Source organism: Lithobates pipiens, unplaced genomic scaffold, assembly GCF_037356315.1.
Source record: "Lithobates pipiens isolate NorthernLeopardFrog02 unplaced genomic scaffold, aLitPip1_a1.2 Scaffold_13, whole genome shotgun sequence".
Classification (NCBI taxonomy): Eukaryota; Metazoa; Chordata; class Amphibia; order Anura; family Ranidae; genus Lithobates; species Lithobates pipiens.
In genome coordinates, this window is record NW_027507718.1 from 547163698 (window position 1) to 547185586 (window position 21889).

Consider the following 21889-nt stretch of genomic DNA (forward strand, 5'->3'; position numbering starts at 1 on the left):
TCCCTATCCCTGTACATTGCACACTCACATCAGTCCCTACCCAAAGAGAGTCCACAATCCAAAGTCCCCATTCATATACTAGGGACAATTTTAGACAGAGGCCAATTGGCCTGCCTGCATGCCTTTGGGATGGGGGGGGGGCGGGAGTGACTGGGGGACCTGCGCAGGCGTGGAGGGGGCATGCGGGCTCTGGGCTGGTAGTGTCGTGGTCGGAATTTGAACCAGCGACCCTTCTTACTGCTAGGCAAGAGTTCTAACCACTACACCACTGTGCTGCCCGGGTTTGGGGACCTGGGTCCTGCCCCTGGGGACATCTATCGATGCAAAAAAAAGTTTTAAAAACTGAAGTTTTTTCGGGAGCAGTGATCTTAATAATGCTTAAAATGCAACAATAAAAGTGAAATATTCCTTAAAATTTCGTACCTGGAGGGTGTCTATAGTATGCTGTGCTTAGAACAGTCCGAGTGCAAAATGACATTTCTAAAGGAAAAAAAGTAATTTAAAAGTAATAGCGGCTATAATGAATTGTCGGTCCCGGCAATACAGATAAAAGTCATTAGAAAAACTGGCATGGGATCCCCCCAGTCCATTACCAGGCCCTTTGGGTCTGGTATGAACATTAAGGGGAACCCTGAATCAAAAAAAAAATGGGTGGGGGTCCCCCAAATTCCATACCAGGCCCTTCAAGTCTGGTATGGATATTAAGGGGAACCCTGGGCCAATTTTTTTTTAAAAAGGCATAGGGGTTCCACTCAAAATTCCCTCAAAAACCGGGGGGTGTTTGGCTCATCCCTAGTCTTCATAGAGTATATTCTGTCTAGTGTGCCTGATAGTTCGTTTGTTGGCACCAAGAAGCCATACAGTGTATAATCTGATCGGTTTTGCTGATCTTAAAGACAAAGTTTATCTTTAGCTTAGATTTTGTCTTCCCTGGTTCCTCCACCCCCCTCCCCTTATGCTACTGACATTTGTAAATAAAACCTGTTTTCATTACCTACCTTATTTTAGGCCCAGTGAAAGTCTGTTTTTTTCTACAATCATGGCTGGTGGGAGGGGCTGGCAGGGTGCACATAATGGGCTGGCTTTTGGAAGGATTTGTTAGAAGGCTGGCCGCAGGCAAGCTTGAATTTGTAGCATGAGTCTGAGGTAGGGTTGCCACCTGTCCAGGATTCACCCGGACAGTACAGGTTTTGAAAAATGTGCCCGGGTCTCTGACCACCTCAGACCTGGGCACATTACTCATTTCAGACCCGCCAGTGACTCCCTGTGTCATCAGTGCGGCCGCGTCTCCCCCCCCGATTTCTGCTCCTGCTCAGCTTTCAGACTCAGACGGGAGTCGGGACACAGAGGCGGAGCCTCCATGGTGCTCTCCTCAAATCCTCTACCTGGCTGCAGAAGGGACAAGGAGGTGGGCGGAGCCTCCCCATTCCCCGCTGCTCTGGAATGTGTGCAGAGATCACGCTGGGACTGGAGCCAACCAAGCTTGTAAGGTAAGTTTTTGCCATGTCAGGATGTCAAAGTACTCTCACCTCTCCTCCCCCCACCATACACTATACATATATACACCACTCCTCCCCCCACCATACACAATACATATATACACAGTCCTCCCCCCTCATACACCATCCATACATACAGTCCTCCCCCCCTTATACACCGTCCATATATACAGTCCTCTTCCCCCCATACACCATCCATATATACAGTCCTCCCCCCATACACCATCCATATATACAGTCCCCCCCATACACCATCCATATATACTGTCCTCCCCCCTTTATACCATTCATATATACAGTCCTCCCCCCCATACACCATCCATATATACAAGTCCCCCCCTCGTACACCATCCATATATACAGTCCCCCCATACACCATCCATATATACAGTCCCCCCCATACTCCATCCATATATACAGTCCCCCCCCATACACCACCCATATATACAGTCCTCCCCCCATACACCATCCATATATACAGTCCTCCCCCCATACACCATCCTTAATATACAGTCACTTGCACTCTGTACAACACATGTACAACACCTCTGTAACCACGGCGCATGCGCACATTGTAGGAGGTATTTCACGGGCACAATTGAAACCTATACAAACAGCGGGGGGAGACCGTAATTCTCACATTGTGCATCTCTGTTGCTGGAGGGTGGCTAGTGGCTGTGTTGAAGAGCTGGTCTTGTCTGTATTGCAAGCCCACCTTTCACACAGGCAAAACTGGCCGTTCAAAACAGCAAACCCACCCTGCAACACAGACAACAGCAGACCATCAGCACACTGTAAAGCTGCCCCACAACAGCGAGGCACAATGTGACAACTACGGTCTCCCCCACCGCTGTTTGTATAGGTTTCAATTGTGGCTGTGAAATGGTATCTCCCATCGAGAGATGCCTTCTATGATGTGCGCTTGCGCCGTGGTCATGTCACTCCAGCTGATCGGCAAATCAGCTAACGTGCGGCTCCATCCTGTGCACTATTCGATGGGGGGGGGGGCACTTCTAGACAGAACACCGGTGTTGTGCTGAGATCGGTGTGCACCGGCAAAAGTCCCACTTACCAAAAGTTGGGAGGTATGCTCAAACCCATGCTAGACCTAAAACCAAACCTCATTCCCAAGCCAAAACTGATATAAAACATCACTTTAAAACTTATAAAAGGGGACACGGATTTCTACACAGAGTAGACAGATCAATATTTTAGAGCTATGAACCCAATAAAAGTGTTCAACGAGTTCACCCGTATCTGGGGACTCCAAAACAGATACAGTTGTCACAGGAATGCCTGATGTCATTATGAAACCCGGCTGCTGATCACACAGGGAGAAGTACGCTCATTGGTTCCTGCATAGTCATCTAGATCTGGGTGTACCCTTTACTCTCCGGTATATAATCCCTCACAGTGCTGGAACTCATCCATAGACAGACAAGACAAGGTGCAGAACCTTCAACAGGCAAGCTTCAGGCATGGCAGAGAAAATCGGAAATGCAAAGCTAGGGACATTTACTGGCCTGAAAAACGTTCAGTATCATTATGTGCTTGGACGGTTTTTACCTCATGAAGAAATTTCAAGTATTTTTTCTGCTAATAATAATGAGGAAAACATGCAGAAAACACTTAAAAAAGTGGATTGTCACCATTATGAGCATATGCAGGTACAAATGCCAGTCTATAATGTGAAGCATGTCACCACGAAGAACGCTTTGGATGGAATTTTGGATGAAGAGGGATTTAGAATAATAGGTAATACAGAGAGAAGGAGCTCTGGACTGATACCCGAAGAGAGACCTGCATTTCAAGACCTATTGTACTGGGGTGCGGACATCACCTCAGAAGATCTTGAGAAAGCCCGGCAACAGGCATATGAGAAAGTGAGTAAGGTCATTGACCCAAAAGATGCTGAAAAGTTTTCAGGGGAATTAAGAGAACAATTCGGCAACTCTCCGGCTTTTAGGGAATCTGTTTCTCGTTATGGTAACTTCAAGTTCTCCTTCCCATTACGTGACCTTCTATCTTGGTACAAAGATCAGCACTGCGAAGGCGGAGAACCTCAGATGAGGATTCTGGGTACTGAGCTCTACGATCTGAAGATCGCTCATTGTATTGTAGTGCATAGTCCTGATACTGACAAGTTCAATGACTTCCCCGAGGTGCCCACTGTCCAGGGAAGCTCTGATCCTCTGCCCTTTGTGTACTGGATGGATGGAACATTGTACTGGAGACCAGAGTCCACCTCCATCGCTCTTAAAGTAACGGTTTCTGAAGATGGTGTTGTCCGTCAAGAGTGCTACAAGCCCTGTAATTTTTTTAACCGTGATGGTACCTGCTTCCATACGGATGATGGAATCTACAGTGTGTGGAACCATCTGGTATTGGCTTTTCATCTCCCCAACGGCCACCTGAAGATTCCTAAAGAGCTTCTTATAGAGAACCTGACCGCCTGTGATCCAGATGACATCCGTTTGAAAGAATATAGAGCGGAGGCAGAGAAGATCATCCAGGATTTAAGAGAAGAATTTAAAAAGGGCCCATTTTCATAATAGATCAGGTAACCTTTTCACCTACATTATTTCTATTGATCTCTTTTATGTTATCTTATGTGATTCTTGAGATTGAGGTTATTATGCATTGTTAGTAGTGCTGAATCAGCGAAATCACCAGTTTTCAAATGTTTTACAATGTCTGATTATATAAATGCAGTTCTGTCTGATTTGATGGCGAATGCAATTCATTAATCCAGACCAAAGAGGTTTTGGGGGGGGGGTCTTCTATCTATCACAATGCGGAGCCACAAAAGGGGTTACAGGCAGGGGCGTTGGCAGGGGGTGGCTAGCGGTGGCTGAAGCCCCGAATGTGACCCCGAAAAGCCCAGAGTCAAGTACATTTATTTTATAATTACTTGCCCAGAGTCCCCACGGTGCCGCACTGCGCATGAGCGAGAAGGAGCGAGCGTCGGCCGGCGGGACGTGTGACGTCGATACAGTCACATGCGGTATTGTCATCACACATCCCGCCGGCCGATGCTTGCTCCTTCTCGCTCATGCGCAGTGCGGCGCCGCCAACGCTCCTTCTCGCTCATGCGCAGTGTGGCGCCACCAACACTCCTTCTCGCTCATGCGCAGGGCGGTGCCGCCAACGCTCCTCCTCGCTCATGCGCAGTGCGGCGCCGTGGGGACTCGGGGCTAGTAATTAAGAAATAAATGTACTTGACTTGGGGCTTTTCGGGGTCACATTCGGGGCTTCAGCCACCGCTAGCCACCCTCTACCGACGCCCCTGCCCTCCACCAATTTGCTCAGTGTTGCGCACATTTCCTCTATAACCTTTTCTTTCACCTTTCAACAATGCTGCGTTCTTGCAATCGCTGCAAGTCTTTCTGCATTTGGCTCAAAACTGCCAATCATGTCCAGTAGCAATACGGCTGCTCACCTCATACCTACACACTTATAATTCCATTTATAATTCAAATAAGGCCGCTTCCTTGCAATCGCTGCAAGCGTTTCAGCAAGTGTCTCAAACTGCCACTCATCGTCTCCAGTAGCAACACGGCTGCTCATCATTTTCTCTGTTGCTTTCCCCTTTTTTTGCCAGTTAGACTACCAGTTAGTCTGCCCTGCACCAGGTTTGGACAGTATCTCCCAAAAAAAACAAAAAAAACAAAAAAAAACCCATTGTCGAGGGCTTGCATGTTCACCAGGGGGCCAGCTTTGCCCCAAACAGCTCTTTGCAATCCCCCTTGTCAAAACGAAATTCTCATGTCACCTTACTACAGGCTCCCAGTCAAACCAGTTCTAACCGACCCAACCAGTCGCCTTCATAACTAGGGCATAAAGTCAGGTATGTAGTTCAATGGGATTCCTCCTTTATCTTAAACATTCTTTTACTACATATTTTTACTTCACATACAGAATTTGAGGCGTTAACAACTGTCACATACTTCTGTGCACGTCACTCTGTTTTTGACGCACAAGCCTTCAATACGCAGACAAGGTCGCCTAATCTCCATACTTGCTGGCAGTGCAAGTGTTAGGAAACCGAACCCACGTCAATTAACTACAGATCGCAACATTCCTACTTAGTATACCCGACTTCAGCTACCCGCCCCAATGTTCTTTCCATCAGCATCTCCCTCTTTCAACTGAGGTAGTCATGGACGCCACAGCCTCCACAGGTCCTTGCCTCAATTTTTGGCCATCTTTGGTTTACAGGGCCATGGCCATCAGAAATCCTCTTCATTCCCGGGTTCAGTTAGTCCTCCTCTTTGTTCGAACTCTACCCCTTTGCCGCAGCAGCTCAAGTCTGGTGCAGCAACTGGCAGAACAAACAATGACGTTGCCACAGATAACCAAGCCACAGCCAATATTACAAATAAAGCAGGCCCAAGTCGCTGGCCATCATGGCCTTCCGGCGCAGACTGGTGCAACTATTTCCACAGTACCAATCGAATGTCCTCTGCGGCTACATCCCAGGCAATGCAATACTCTGGCCGACGCACTGCCCGTTTTAACGTTGCGTCGTTCTTTTCGCAGGAACCTGGAACTGACCCGAGCATGTCTCTTATCTCACATTGGTCATAGCTAACCTCGGATTCAAACAACACCTTCACAATGCTACCTACCTTATTAATCTATCATTATCCTGCAACACCCTGACGGCCTACCGTACAGCCTCGGAGGTCTATGACAGGTTACTAGCTTCAAACCCCAGGGCCATATCAGGAGATCTCTATCACATCCTGGCCTTCATATCATGCCGCCACACACAGTTGGCATTGTCACACAATACCATTAGACTCTACTTAGCTGACATCAAGTATTTCCTCCCCTTACGAGATCCTAACAAACCATCTTGTTTGCCGCCCATACAGTCAAGACCATTCTGCGTGGTGTTCACAGGCACAACCCCAAATCTGTAGTAAACGGCTACCTGTCACCAGCGCCATTTTCCGAGACGTGTCTTTCATTCTGTTACATTCTGTTTTTGGTTAATTTCAGGCTGGTCATTCAAGCAGCCATCTACCTGGCTTTCTACGGCTTCTTATGCCCCAATGAACTCAGTCACCGTCCCAGTTGTAAGCTGTTATGTAGTCGCCACCTCACACACCATCAGACTTACTTCATCTTGCACATCAGGGTGTCCAAAACACGACAGTCTGGTTGATATCAAACTTTCCGAACTCTCAACGCCCGGTGCCCCACGCCCTTTCTAGATCAGTTATTAGCTCATCTGTCCGATCCCTTGCAGGACAGCCCATTACTACCATTCCCGAATTAGCCCGCTAAGCAGCAACCAGTTCATTAGTCATGTCAGGATCCTTTTGAGCAACATAGGCCTTGACCACGGCTGTTTTCCCGGATAATCTTTAGCATTGGAGCAGCATCAGCAGCCTCACGAAACGGGGTCCCAGACCACGTGATCAAAAAGGTGGGCAGGTGGAAATCCACCTGCTTCGCTCGATACATCCCCAATCCACAAGTGGAGATGTCACAAGCCTTCAGCAACCTTGCCCTGTAGTGTCTTATTGTACATGAATTAATAATTACCTCCCTAACCAAGTTTTTTCACCCTTCTCTTGGCATATCGCCCAGCAGACCAGGGCTCACCGCCCAGTTCACCAGGGCTTACCTTACAGCAGGCCAAGGGCACACTTCAGGTCTATTTTATGTTGATAGTCTTTTGGCGTGTTTATGTTTTCTTTCATATCTCTTAGAGCCGAGGGCTCCGACCATCAATAAATGATTGTGCAGAAAGTGATTACATTTTTACTGATACCCAAAGCATGGTGTATGAAGGAGGAGGACTGTATATATGGATGGTGTATGGAGGGAGGACTGTATATATGGATGGTGTATGGAGGGAGGACTGTATATATGTATGGTGTATGGAGGGAGGACTGTATATATGGATGGTGTATGGGGGGAGGACTGTATATATGGATGGTGTATGGAGGGAGGACTGTATATATGTATGGTGTATGGAGGGAGGACTGTATATATGGATGGTGTATGGAGGGAGGACTGTATATATGGATGGTGTATGGGGGGGACTGTATATATGTATGGTGTATGGAGGGAGGACTGTATATATGGATGGTGTATGGGGGAGGACTGTATATATGGATGGTGTATGGGGGGAGGACTGTATATATGGATGGTGTATGGGGGGAGGGGGAGAACTGTATATATGGATGGTGTATGGGGGGGGAACTGTATATATGGATGGTGTATGGGGGGGTGTTGTGTATATGGATGGTGTATGGGGGGGGGAGAACTGTATACATGGATGGTGTATGGGGGGGGAGAACTGTATATATGGATGGTGTATAAGGGGGGACTGTATATATGGATCTGTATGGAGGGGAGGACTGTACATATGGATGGTGTATAAGGGGGGACTGTATATATGGATGTGTATGGAGGGGAGGACTGTATATATGGATGGTGTATGGGAGGGAGGACTGTATATATGGATGGTGTATGGGGGGGAGGACTGTATATATGGATGGTGTATGGGGAGGGGGACTGTATATATGGATGGTGTATGGGGGGGGCTGTATATATGGATGTTGTATGGGGGGACTGTATATGGATGATATATGAGGGGAGAGGACTGTATATATATATATATATATATATATATATATATATATATATATATATATATATATATATAATATAGTGTATGGTGGGACGAGGAGGGGTGTATATATGTATAGTGTGTGGTGGGTGGAGGAGGGGTGTATATATGTATAGTGTATGGTGGGGGGAGGAGAGGTGAGAGTACTTTGAAAGCCTGACATGGCAAAAACTTACCTTACAAGCTTGGTTGGCTCCAGTCCCAGCGTGATCTCTGCACACATTCCAGAGCAGCGGGGAATGGGGAGGCTCCGCCCACCTCCTTGTCCCTTCTGCAGCCAGGTAGAGGATTTGAGGAGAGCACCATGGAGGCTCCGCCTCTGTGTCCCGACTCCCGTCTGAGTCTGAAAGCTGAGCAGGAGCAGAAATCGGGGGGGAGACGCGGCCGCACTGATGACACAGGGAGTCACTGGCGGGTCTGAAATGAGTAATGTGCCCAGGTCTGAGGTGGTCAGAGACCCGGGCACATTTTTCAAAACCTGTACTGTCCGGGTGAATCCTGGACAGTTGGCAACCCTACCTCAGACTCATGCTACAAATTCAAGCGTGCCTGCGGCCAGCCTTCTAACAAATCCTTCCAAAAGCCAGCCCATTATGTGCACCCTGCCAGCCCCTCCCACCAGCCATGATTGTAGAAAAAATATGAGACTTTCACTGGGAATAAAATAAGGTAGGTAATGAAAACAGGTTTTAGTTACAAATGTCAGTAGCATAAGGGGAGGGGGGTGGAGGAACCAGGGAAGACAAAATCTAAGCTAAAGATAAACTTTGTCTTTAAGATCAGCAAAACCGATCAGATTATACACTGTATGGCTTCTTGGTGCCAACAAACAAACTATCAGGCACACTAGACAGAATATACTCTATGAAGACTAGGCATGAGCCGAACACCCCCCGGTGTTTGAGGGGATTTTGAGGGGAACCCCTGTGCCCTTTCAAAAAAAAAAATTGGCTCATGGTTCCCCTTAATATCCATACCAGACCTGAAGGGCCTGGTATGGAATTTGGGGGGACTCCCACCCATTTTTTTTTATTTTGATTCAGGGTTCCCCTTAATATTCATACCAGACCCAAAGGGCCTGGTAATGGACTGGGGGGATCCCATGGCAATTTTTCTAATGACTTTTATCTGTATTGCCAGGACCGACAATTCATTATAGCCGCTATTACTTTTAAATGACTTTTTTTCCTTTAGAAATGTCATTTTGCACTCGGACTGTTCTAGCGCGGCATACTATAGACACCCTCCAGGTACGAAATTTAACCACTTCAATACCGGGCCATAGTCAAATGACGGCCACAGATAGGATTTCCCATCCTGGGTGGACGTCATATGACGGCCTCAGTATTGCGGCACTCCTGCGGGCCCCCAGGGGCCCGCAGCGCGGCAAACACGGACGAGCTGTGTCCCTCAGACACAGCCCATCCCTGATCTGTGGGATTTTCCTCTCCATCGACCCCCCCCCCCCGATACATGTGACTAGCCATTGGAGTACCCAAGGACACAGCCCATCCCTGATCTGTGGGATTTTCCTCTCCATCGACCCCCCCGATACATGTGACTGGCCGTGTCCAATCACAGCCGGTCACATGTACTATGCCATTACAGCGCTCATGCACATGCCTAGGGCGTGTGCAGAGTGCCGATCGGGGGGATGCGGCTTGTCACCCTGACACAGCCCAACCCCAATCGCAGTAAAGAGCCAATGAAATTGGCTCTTTACAACATGACCGGCTGTGTCCAATCACAGCCGGTCACAGAATGTAAACAAACCACGGTAACGAGATGTTACCAGGTTCTCCTCCTCACACACTGATCGTGTGTGAGGAGGAGATTGCGGTCACATCTTGTTACCGCTCAGTGTACACCAACACACACTTATTACCCCCCCCCCCCCCGATAAAGAGGACCTGTCACCACCCATCAAAGTATCTGTCATCACCCATCACAGCCCATCTGAGTACCCGTGTACCTGTCAGCCCATCTGAGTACCCAAGTACCTGCCAGCCCATCTGAGTACCCGAGTAACTGTCAGCCCATCTGAGTACCCGAGTACCTGTCAGCCCATCTGAGTACCTGTCCCAGCCCATCTGAGTACCCGAGTACCTGAGTATTTGTCAGCCCATCTGTGTACCCGAGTACCTGTCTCAGCCCATCTGAGTACCCGAGTACCTGAGTACCTGTCCCAGCCCATCTGAGTACCTGAGTATTTGTCAGCCCATCTGAGTTCCCGAGTACATGTCAGCCCATTTGAGTACCTGAGTACCCGAGTACCTGTCACAGCCCATCTGAGTACCTGAGTACCTGTCCCAGCCCATCTGAGTACCCGAGTACCTGAGTATTTGTCAGCCCATCTGTGTACCCGAGTACCTGTCTCAGCCCATCTGAGTACCCAAGTACCTGAGTACCTGTCCCAGCCCATCTGAGTACCCGAGTACCCGAGTATCTGTCAACCCATCTGAGTACCCGAGTACCTGAGTATCTGTCAGCCCATCTGTGTACTCGAGTACCTGTCCCAGCCCATCTGAGTACCCGAGTACCCGAGTACCTGTCAGCCCATCTGAGTACCCAAGTACCTGTCAGCCCATCTGAGTACCTGTCCCAGCCCATCTGAGTACCCGAGTACCTGAGTATTTGTCAGCCCATCTGTGTACCTGAGTACCTGTCTCAGCCCATCTGAGTACCTGAGCACCTGTCCCAGCCCATCTGAGTACCCGAGTACCTGAGTATCTGTCAACCCATCTGAGTACCCGAGTACCTGTCTCAGCCCATCTGAGTACCCGAGTACCTGAGTACCTGTCCCAGCCCATCTGAGTACCTGAGTATTTGTCAGCCCATCTGAGTTCCCGAGTACATGTCAGCCCATTTGAGTACCTGAGTACCCGAGTACCTGTCACAGCCCATCTGAGTACCTGAGTACCTGTCCCAGCCCATCTGAGTACCCGAGTACCTGAGTATTTGTCAGCCCATCTGTGTACCCGAGTACCTGTCTCAGCCCATCTGAGTACCCGAGTACCTGAGTATTTGTCAGCCCATCTGTGTACCCGAGTACCTGTCTCAGCCCATCTGAGTACCCAAGTACCTGAGTACCTGTCCCAGCCCATCTGAGTACCCGAGTACCCGAGTATCTGTCAACCCATCTGAGTACCCGAGTACCTGAGTATCTGTCAGCCCATCTGTGTACTCGAGTACCTGTCCCAGCCCATCTGAGTACCCGAGTACCCGAGTACCTGTCAGCCCATCTGAGTACCTAAGTACCTGTCAGCCCATCTGAGTACCTGTCCCAGCCCATCTGAGTACCCGAGTACCTGAGTATTTGTCAGCCCATCTGTGTACCTGAGTACCTGTCTCAGCCCATCTGAGTACCTGAGCACCTGTCCCAGCCCATCTGAGTACCTGAGTATCTGTCAACCCATCTGAGTACCCGAGTACCTGTCTCAGCCCATCTGAGTACCCGAGTACCTGTCCCAGCCCATCTGAGTACCCGAGTACCTGTCAGCCCCTCTGAGTACCCGAGTACCTGTCAGCCCATCTGAGTTCCCGAGTACCTGTCACAGCCCATCTAAGTACCCGAGTACCTGAGCACCTGTCCCAACCCATCTGAGTACCCGAGTACATGAGTATTTGTCAGCCCATCTGTGTACCCGAGTGCCTGTCTCAGCCCATCTGAGTACCCGAGTACCTGAGTACCTGTCCCATCCCATCTGAGTACCCGAATACCTGAGTATCTGTCAACCCATCTGAGTACCCGAGTACCTGAGTATCTGTCAGCCCATCTGTGTACTCGAGTACCTGTCCCAGCCCATCTGAGTACCGAGTACCCAAGTACCTGTCAGCCCATCTGAGTACCCGAGTACCTGTCAGCCCATCTGAGTACCCGAGTACCTGTCAGCCCATCTGAGTTCCCGAGTACATGTCAGCCCATTTGAGTACCTGAGTACCCCAGTACCTGTCACAGCCCATTTGAGTACCCAAGTACCTGTCACAGCCCATCTGAGTACCTGAGTATCTGTCACAGCCCATCTGAGTACCTGAGTACCTGTCACAGTCCATCTGAGTATCAGAGTACCTGTCACAGTTCATCTGAGTACCTGAATGCCTGCCACCAGCCCATTGGAGTACCCAAGGACACAGCCCATCCCTGATCTGTGGGATTTTCCTCTCCATCGACCCCCCTGATACATGTGACTGGCCGTGTCCAATCACAGCCGGTCACATGTACTATGCCATTACAGCGCTCGTGCACGCGCCTAGGGAGTGTGCAGAGCACCGATCGGGGATGCACCTTGTCACCCTGACACAGCCCAACCCTGATCGCAGTAAAGAGCCAATGATATTGGCTCTTTACAACATGACCGGCTGTGTCCAATCCGGTCACAGAATGTAAACAAACCGCGGTAACGAGATGTTACCAGGTTCTCCTCCTCACACACAATCGGATATTGCGGTAACATCTCGTTACCGCTCAGTGTACACCAACACACACTGATTACCCCCCCTGATAAAGAGGACCACCCATCAAAGTACCTGTCATCACCCATCACAGCCCATCTGAGTACCCGAGTACCTGTCAGCCCATCTGAGTACCCAAGTACCTGTCAGCCCATCTGAGTACCTGAGTACCTGTCCCAGCCCATCTGAGTACCCGAGTACCTGAGTATTTGTCAGCCCATCTGTGTACCCGAGTACCTGTCCCAGCCCATCTGGGTACCCGAGTACCTGAGTACCTGTCCCAGCCCATCTGAGTACCCGAGTACCTGAGTATCTGTCAGTCCATCTGTGTACCCGAGTACCTGTCTCAGCCCATCTGTGTACCCGAGTACCTGTCCCAGCCCATTTGTGTACCTGAGTATCTGAGTACCTGTCAGCCCATCTGAGTACCCCAGTACCGAAGTACCTGTCACAGCCCATCTAAGTACCCGAGTACCTGTCATAGCCCATCTGAGTACCCGAGTACCTGTCATAGTCCATCTGAGTATCCGAGTACCTGAGCACCTGTCAGCCCATCCGAGTACCTGTCCCAGCCCATCTGAGTACCCGAGTACCTGTCCCAGCCCATCTGAGTACCCGAGTACCTGTCACAGTCCATCTGAGTACCCGAGTACCTGTCACAGTCCATCTGAGTACCCGAGTACCTGAGTACCTGTCACAGCCCATCTGAGTACCTGAGTACCTGTCACAATTCATCTGAGTACCCGAGTACCTCTCACAGCCCATCTGAGTACCTGTCACAGCCCATCTGAGTACCTGAGTACCTGTCACAGTCCATCTGAGTGCCCGAGTACCTGTCACAGCCCATCTGAGTACCTGAGTACCTGTCACAGTTCATCTGAGTGCCCGAGTACCTGTCACAGCCCATCTGAGTACCTGAGTACCTGTCACAGTTCATCTGAGTACTTGAATGCAGAGTACCCGAGTACCTGTAACCAGCCCGTCGGAGTACCCGAGTACCTCTCAACATCCCGTCGGAGTACCCAAGTACCTGTCACCAGCCCGTCGGAGTACCCGAGTACCTGTCACCAGCCCGTCGGAGTATCCGAGTACCTATTTGCAGCCCATGCCTCATAGAATACACATTGGGGGGTTTGTTTTCCAAAATGGGGTCATTTTGTGGTTAATTATATTGTCCTGGTGCTCCAGGACCTTCAAAAGTGTGATGGGTAGGAACGAAATGAGATGTGTAATTTATGCTCCTAGAACGCTTGAAGGTACCACTTCCATGTTGGTGCTCTGTATATGGCCAGGCTGTGTAAAAGTCTCACACATGTGGTATCGCCATACTCGGGAGGAGTAGCAGAATGTGTTTTGGGGTGTGATTTTTGCTACATACATGCTATGTGTTAGAAATATCTTATAAATGGACAACTTTGTGTAAAAAAAAAAAAAAGATTTTAATTTTCTTTCCACGCTTTCTGAAGACTTGTGTAAAAAAATTAACCGCTCAAAAGACTCATAAGGCTTCATAGAATATACTTTAGGGTGTTTGTTTTCCAAAATGGGGTCATTTTGTGCGTAATTCTACTGTCCTGGTGCTCCAGGGCCTTCACAAATGTAATAGGTCGTTAGGAAATTAGAGGCGTCATTTATGCTTCTAGAACCCCTGACGGTGCTCCCTGCATTTTGGACCTCTCTGTGTGGCCAGCCTGTGTAAAAGTCCCACACATGTGGTATTGCCATACTCGGGAAGAGTTGCAGAATGTATTTTGGGGTGTAATTGGAAGTATTCATATGTTATGTATGAGAAATAACTTGTTATTTTGACAATTTTGTAAAAAAAAAAAAACAAGCAAAACAAACAAAACATTCTTCTTTTTCCCAAGAATTGTGGGAAAAAATGACAACTTCAAAAAACCATCACCATGCCTCTTACTAAATACCTTGGACTGTCTACTTTCCAAAAAGGGGTCATTTGGGGGGGATTTGTACTTTTCTGACATTTCAGAGCCTCAAGAAATGAGATAGGCTGTCGGTGTATCAGGTGTGATCCGATGTGATCAATTTTCAATGATTTGCACCACAGCTTGTAGACTCTATAACTTTCAAAGAGACCAAATAATATCCACTAATTTGGGTTATTTTTACCAAAGAGATGTAGCAGTATAAATTTTGGCTCAAATTTATGAACAAAAAATACTTATTTGCAAAATTTTATCATAGAAACAAAAAAAAGTGTTTTTTTTTTCAAAATTTTCGCTCTGTTTTCACTTATGCCACAAAAAATAAAAAACCCAGTGGTGATTAAATACCACCAAAAGAAAGCTCTATTTGTATGAAAAAAATGATAAAAATGTTGTTTGGGTACAGTGTTGCATGACTGAGTAACTGGCATTCAAAGTGTGAGAGCGCTGAAAGATAAAAATTGGTCTGGTAAGAAAGCTGTATAAATGCCCGGTATTGAAGTGGTTAAAGGAATATTTCACTTTTATTGTTGCACTTTAAGCATTATTAAAATCACTGCTCCCAAAAAAATGCAAGTTTTTAAAACTTTTTTTGTCCCTAGTATATGAATGGGGACTTTGGATTGTGGGCTCCCTTTGGGTAGGGAGTGATGTGAGTGTGCAATGTACAGGGATAGGGACAACTGTAGACACTCACTCAGGATGGACTGGTGTTTTTATTCAACCTTACTAACTATGTAGCCCTTTTTATGACAATAACCTGCATATTAACCTTTAAAATTAGCACTTTTAAAAAATTTCTCCCATAGACTTTTAAAGGGTGTTCCGCAGCTTTCGTATTTGCTATTCGGTGAACGGGCAAACACCCGATGTTTGACTTGAACATCGGGCTCACCCCTAATGAAGACCCACTCTGGCACTTTCAGCAGCATGTTAGGCTCAGGCACATCGTTGGTCCAGGAGCAGCAGAAAGCTCGAGCTACATAAGGCTTGAAGTGCGGTAATGCAGAGCAGTAGTTAACCCTGAGGGCTCAGTAGTTAGCCGTCGATACCGCATGTGACTGTATCGATGTCACACGTCCCGCCGGCTGACGCTCGCTCCTTCTCGCTCATGCGCAGTGCGGCGCCGTGGGGACTCGGGGCTAGTAATTAAGAAATAAATGTACTTCACTTAGGGCTTTTCGGGGTCACATTCGGGGCTTCAGCCACCGCTAGCCACCCTCTACCAACGCCCCTGCCCTCCACCAATTTGCTCAGTGTTGCGCACATTTCCTCTATAACCTTTTCTTTCACCTTTCAACAATGCTGCGTTCTTGCAATCGCTGCAAGTCTTTCTGCATTTGGCTCAAAACTGCCAATTGTGTTCAGTAGCAACACGGCTGCTCACCTCATACCTACACACTTATAATTCCATTTATAATTCAAATAAGGCCGCTTCCTTGCAATCGCTGCAAGCATTTCAGCAAGTGTCTCAAACTGCCACTCATCGTCTCCAGTAGCAACACGGCTGCTCATCATTTTCTCTGTTGCTTTCCCCTTTTTAGGCCAGTTAGACTACCAGTTAGTCTGCCCTGCACCAGGTTTGGACAGTATCTCCCAAAAAAACAAAAAAAAAAAAAACCATTGTCGAGGGCTTGCATGTTCACCAGGGGGCCAGCTTTGCCACAAACAGCTCTTTGCAATCCCCATTGTCAAAACGAAATTCTCATGTCACCTTGCTACAGGCTCCCAGTCAACCCAGTTCTAACCGACCCAACCAGTCGCCTTCATAACTAGGGCATAAAGTCAGGTATGTAGTTCAATGGGATTCCTCCTTTATCTTAAACATTCTTTTACTACATATTTTTACTTCACATACAGAATTTGACCTGCTCCTGAGGTGTTAGCAACTGTCACATACTTCTGTGCACTTCACTCTGTTTTCAAAAGCACGGGGGGAGGGGGGAGGACTGTATATATGGATGGTGTATGGGGGAGACTGTATATATGGATGGTGTATGGGGGGAGGACTGTATATATGGATGGTGTATGGGGGGAGGACTGTATATATGGATGGTGTATGGGGGGGAGGACTGTATATATGGATGGTGTATGGGGGGACTGTATATATGGATGGTGTATGGGGGGAGGACTGTATATATGGATGGTGTATGGGGGGACTGTATATATGGATGGTGTATGGGGGAGGACTGTATATGTGGATGGTGTATGGGGGGAGGACTGTATATATGGATGGTGTATGGGGGGAGGACTGTATATATGGATGGTGTATGGGGGGACTGTATATATGGATGGTGTATGGGGGAGGACTGTATATATGGATGGTGTATGGGGGGAGGACTGTATATATGGATGGTGTATGGGAGGGAGGAGGACTGTATATATGATATGGATGGTGTATGGGGGGAGGACTGTATATATGGATGGTGTATGGGGGGACTGTATATATGGATGGTGTATGGAGGGACTGTATATATGGATGGTGTATGGGGGGGACTGTATATATGGATGGTGTATGGGGGAGGACTGTATATATGGATGGTGTATGGGGGGGAGGACTGTATATATGGATGGTGTATGGGGGGACTGTATATATGGATGGTGTATGGGGGAGGACTGTATATATGGATGGTGTATGGGGGGAGGACTGTATATATGGATGGTGTATGGGGGGACTGTATATATGGATGGTGTATGGGGGAGGACTGTATATGTGGATGGTGTATGGGGGGAGGACTGTATATATGGATGGTGTATGGGAGGGAGGAGGACTGTATATATGATATGGATGGTGTATGGGGGGAGGACTGTATATATGGATGGTGTATGGGGGGACTGTATATATGGATGGTGTATGGAGGGACTGTATATATGGATGGTGTATGGGGGGGACTGTATATATGGATGGTGTATGGGGGAGGACTGTATATATGGATGGTGTATGGGGGGGAGGACTGTATATGGATGGTGTATGGGGGGAGGACTGTATATATGGATGGTGTATGGGGGGAGGACTGTATATATGGATGGTGTATGGGGGACTGTATATATGGATGGTGTATGGGGGGACTGTATATATGGATGGTGTATGGGGGGACTGTATATATGGATGGTGTATGGGGGGAGGACTGTATATATGGATGGTGTATGGGAGGGAGGAGGACTGTATATATGATATGGATGGTGTATGGGGGGGGGGCTGTATATATGGTTGGTGTATATGGGGGGGGGACTGTATATATGGATGGTGTATGGGGGAGGAGGACTGTATATATGGATGGTGTATGGGGGAGGAGGACTGTATATTTGGTTGGTGTATGGGGGGGCTGTATATATGGATGTTGTATGGGGGGACTGTATATGGATGGTATATGAGGGGAGAGGACTGTATATATATATATATATATATATATATATATATATATATATAGCGATACCCTCACTTAAGAGGGCCGCAAGTTTGGTTTGGGCCCTGAGCACAGCTCCGCCAACCCCCCCCCGGCAATCTGCACTACCCACTTTGGCACAGTTAGTATCTAGCAATACACATTAAATCGCTTATACTCTAAATATGTGTGTGTGCGTGGGTGGATAACTCAAGCTCATAGACAATCTTCGAAAGTATATAACTGACTTTACTTGTTGTTTTTATAAAAGGAATAACATGAATCGAACATTTGGATTGCAACACATAAGCAGGTCCCTGCAGTAACCAGTAATAAAGATAAACAGAGTAATCAGCATATAAAGTATTTCTATGCAACTCTAGCGCTGCTCTTTTCCAGCTACTTCCCCGCATGGGTAAACTAACACCCAGCACTATCTACCTATGCAGTCAGGCCTGACTGATCTAGATGGAAGTCCAGTGAGACAATATTCGCTAGCAATCTTTCGGTGGTGCACTTGAAGAACAACTTTGTAATCCAAATGAATAATAAAGATAAAGTATCTGTCTTTAAACAGCTCTCACCACCTGGAAAAGTCCAAGTCTCCTCCACCGTTTCGTTTAGGAACAGGAATCCACCGACCTCCGAGTCTTCAATCCTTCTGGTTTACCGCAGCAAGGATGAGGAATGTCTCTCAGGTGCAGCTAGGCTGGCAGAGGGCTCTTTGGAAAAGAGCACAAGGCCCAGGCTTCAGGCCTTGTGCCTCCAGCAGTTCAGCACAGACCTCCTCTTGCTAGGAGAGGGGGGGTGTCCAAAGAGAGCGAACTAGGCCTCTCCCCCTCCTTATATGCCCTCCCCCATGAGTCTTTGGGGCATAACTCCAAACATCCTGGGAACCAGCGGGGTTCTGGGAACAGTAGTTTTATAGTCCTTAAAGAGACCCGCTACATATATATATATATATATATATATGTATAGTGTATGGTGGGACGAGGAGGGGTGTATATATGTATAGTGTGTGGTGGGTGGAGGAGGGGTGTATATATGTATAGTGTATGGTGGGACGAGGAGGGGTGTATATATGTATAGTGTGTGGTGGGTGGAGGAGGGGCGTATATATGTATAGTGTATGGTGGGGGGAGGAGAGGTGAGAGTACTTTGACATCCTGACATGGCAAAAACTTACCTTACAAGCTTGGTTGGCTCCAGTCCCAGCGTGATCTCTGCACACATTCCAGAGCAGCGGGGAATGGGGAGGCTCCGCCCACCTCCTTGTCCCTTCTGCAGCCAGGTAGGGGCCTGAAGGGCCTGGTATGGAATTTGGGGGGACCCCCACCCATTTTTTTATATTTTGATTCAGGGTTCCCCTTAATATTCATACCAGACCCAAAGGGCCTGGTAATGGACTGGGGGGATCCCATGGCAATTTTTCTAAAGACTTTTATCTGTATTGCCAGGACCGACAATTCATTATAGCCGCTATTACTTTTAAATGACTTTTTTTCCTTTAGAAATGTCATTTTGCACTTGGACTGTTCTAGCACGGCATATTATAGACACCCTCCAGGTACGAAATTTAACCACTTCAATACCGGGCCATAGTCAAATGACGGCCACCCTCGGACACAGCCCATCCCTGATCTGTGGGATTTTCCTCTCCATCGACCCCCCCCCCCCCCCCCGATACATGTGACTGGCCATTGGAGTACCCAAGGACACAGCCCATCCCTGATCTGTGGGATTTTCCTCTCCATCGACCCCCCCCAATACATGTGACTGGCCGTGTCCAATCACAGCCGGTCACATGTACTATGCCATTACAGCGCTCATGCACGTGCCTAGGGCGTCTGCAGAGTGCTGATCGGGGGGATGCGGCTTGTCACCCTGACACAGCCCAACCCCAATCGCAGTAAAGAGCCAATGAAATTGGCTCTTTACAACGTGACCGGCTGTGTCCAATCACAGCCGGTCACAGAATGTAAACAAACCACGGTAACGAGATGTTACCAGGTTCTCCTCCTCACACACTGATCGTGTGTGAGGAGGAGATTGCGGTAACATCTCGTTACCGCTCATTGTACACCAACACACACTTATTACCCCCCCCGATAAAGAGGACCTGTCACCACCCATCAAAGTATCTGTCATCACCCATCACAGCCCATCTGAGTACCCGTGTACCTGTCAGCCCATCTGAGTACCCGAGTACCTGTCAGCCCATCTGAGTACCCGAGTACCTGTCAGCCCATCTGAGTACCCGAGTACCTGTCAGCCCATCTGAGTACCTGAGTATTTGTCAGCCCATCTGTGTACCTGAGTACCTGTCTCAGCCCATCTGAGTACCCGAGTACCTGAGTACCTGTCCCAGCCCATCTGTGTACCCGAGTACCTGAGTATCTGTCAACCCATCTGAGTACCCGAGTACCTGTCAGCCCCTCTGAGTTCCCGAGTACATGTCAGCCCATTTGAGTACCTGAGTACCCGAGTATCTGTCACAGCCCATCTGAGTACCTGAGTACCTGTCACAACCCATCTGAGTACCCGAGTACCTGAGTACTTGTCCCAGCCCATCTGAGTACCCGAGTACCTGAGTATTTGTCAGCCCATCTGTGTACCCGAGTACCTGTCTCAGCCCATCTGAGTACCCGTGTACCTGAGTACCTGTCCCAGCCCATCTGAGTACCCGAGTACCCGAGTATCTGTCAACCCATCTAAGTACCCGAGTACCTGAGTATCTGTCAGCCCATCTGTGTACTCGAGTACCTGTCCCAGCCCATCTGAGTACCCGAGTACCTGTCAGTCCATCTGAGTACCCAAGTACCTGTCAGCCCATCTGAGTACCTGTCCCAGCCCTTCTGAGTACCCGAGTACCTGAGTATCTGTCAACCCATCTGAGTACCCGAGTACCTGTCTCAGCCCATCTGAGTACCCGAGTACCTGCCCCAGCCCATCTGAGTACCCGAGTACCTGAGTACCTGTCACAGCCCATCTGAGTACCCGAGTACCTAGCAGCCCCTCTGAGTACCCAAGTACCTGTCAGCCCATCTGAGTTCCCGAGTACATGTCAGCCCATTTGAGTACCTGAGTACCCGAGTACCTGTAACAGCCCACCTGAGTACCTGAGTACCTGTCACAGCCCATCTGAGTACCTGAGCACCTGTCCCAGCCCATCTGAGTACCCGAGTACCTGAGTATTTGTCAGCCCATCTGTGTACCCGAGTACCTGTCTCAGCCCATCTGAGTACCCGAGTACCTGAGTACCTGTCCCAGTCCATCTGAGTATCCGAGTACTTGAGCACCTGTCAGCCCATCCGAGTACCTGTCCCAGCCCATCTGAGTACCCGAGTACCTGTCACAGCCCATCTGAGTACCCGAGTACCTGTCACAGTCCATCTGAGTACCCGAGTACCTGAGTACCTGTCACAGCCCATCTGAGTACCCGAGTACCTGAGTACCTGTCCCAGCCCATCTGAGTACCCGAGTACCTGAGTATCTGTCAGCCCATCTGTGTACCCGAGTACCTGTCTCAGCCCATCTGAGTACCCGAGTACCTGTCCTAGCCCATCTGAGTACCTGAGTACCTGAGTACCTGTCCCAGCCCATCTGAGTACCTGAGTACCTGAGTATCTGTCAGCCCATCTGTGTACCCGAGTACCTGTCTCAGCCCATCTGAGTACCCGAGTACCTGTCCTAGCCCATCTGAGTACCTGAGTACCTGAGTACCTGTCCCAGCCCATCTGAGTACCCGAGTACCTGAGTATCTGTCAGCCCATCTGTGTACCCGAGTACCTGTCTCAGCCCATCTGAGTACCCGAGTACCTGTCCCAGCCCATCTGAGTACCCGAGTACCCGAGTACCTGTCAGCCCATCTGAGTACCCGAGTACCTGTCAGCCCATCTGAGTTCCCGAGTACATGTCAGCCCATTTGAGTACCTGAGTACCCCAGTACCTGTCTCAGCC

At 48.6% G+C, this 21889-nt stretch overlaps 1 protein-coding gene across 1 annotated transcript in view; it reads left to right on the plus strand.

Moving 5' to 3' along the window:
• The first annotated feature begins 2822 nt into the window (after positions 1-2822).
• LOC143975813 (uncharacterized) overlaps positions 2823-21889 on the plus strand; it is a 37991-nt gene continuing 18924 nt past the window's right edge. The window contains exon 1 of the mRNA XM_077478365.1: positions 2823-4059. Coding sequence (XP_077334491.1) covers positions 2978-4051 — 1074 coding nt within the window. The 5' untranslated portion in view covers positions 2823-2977 and the 3' untranslated portion in view covers positions 4052-4059. The remainder of the gene's footprint in view (positions 4060-21889) is intronic.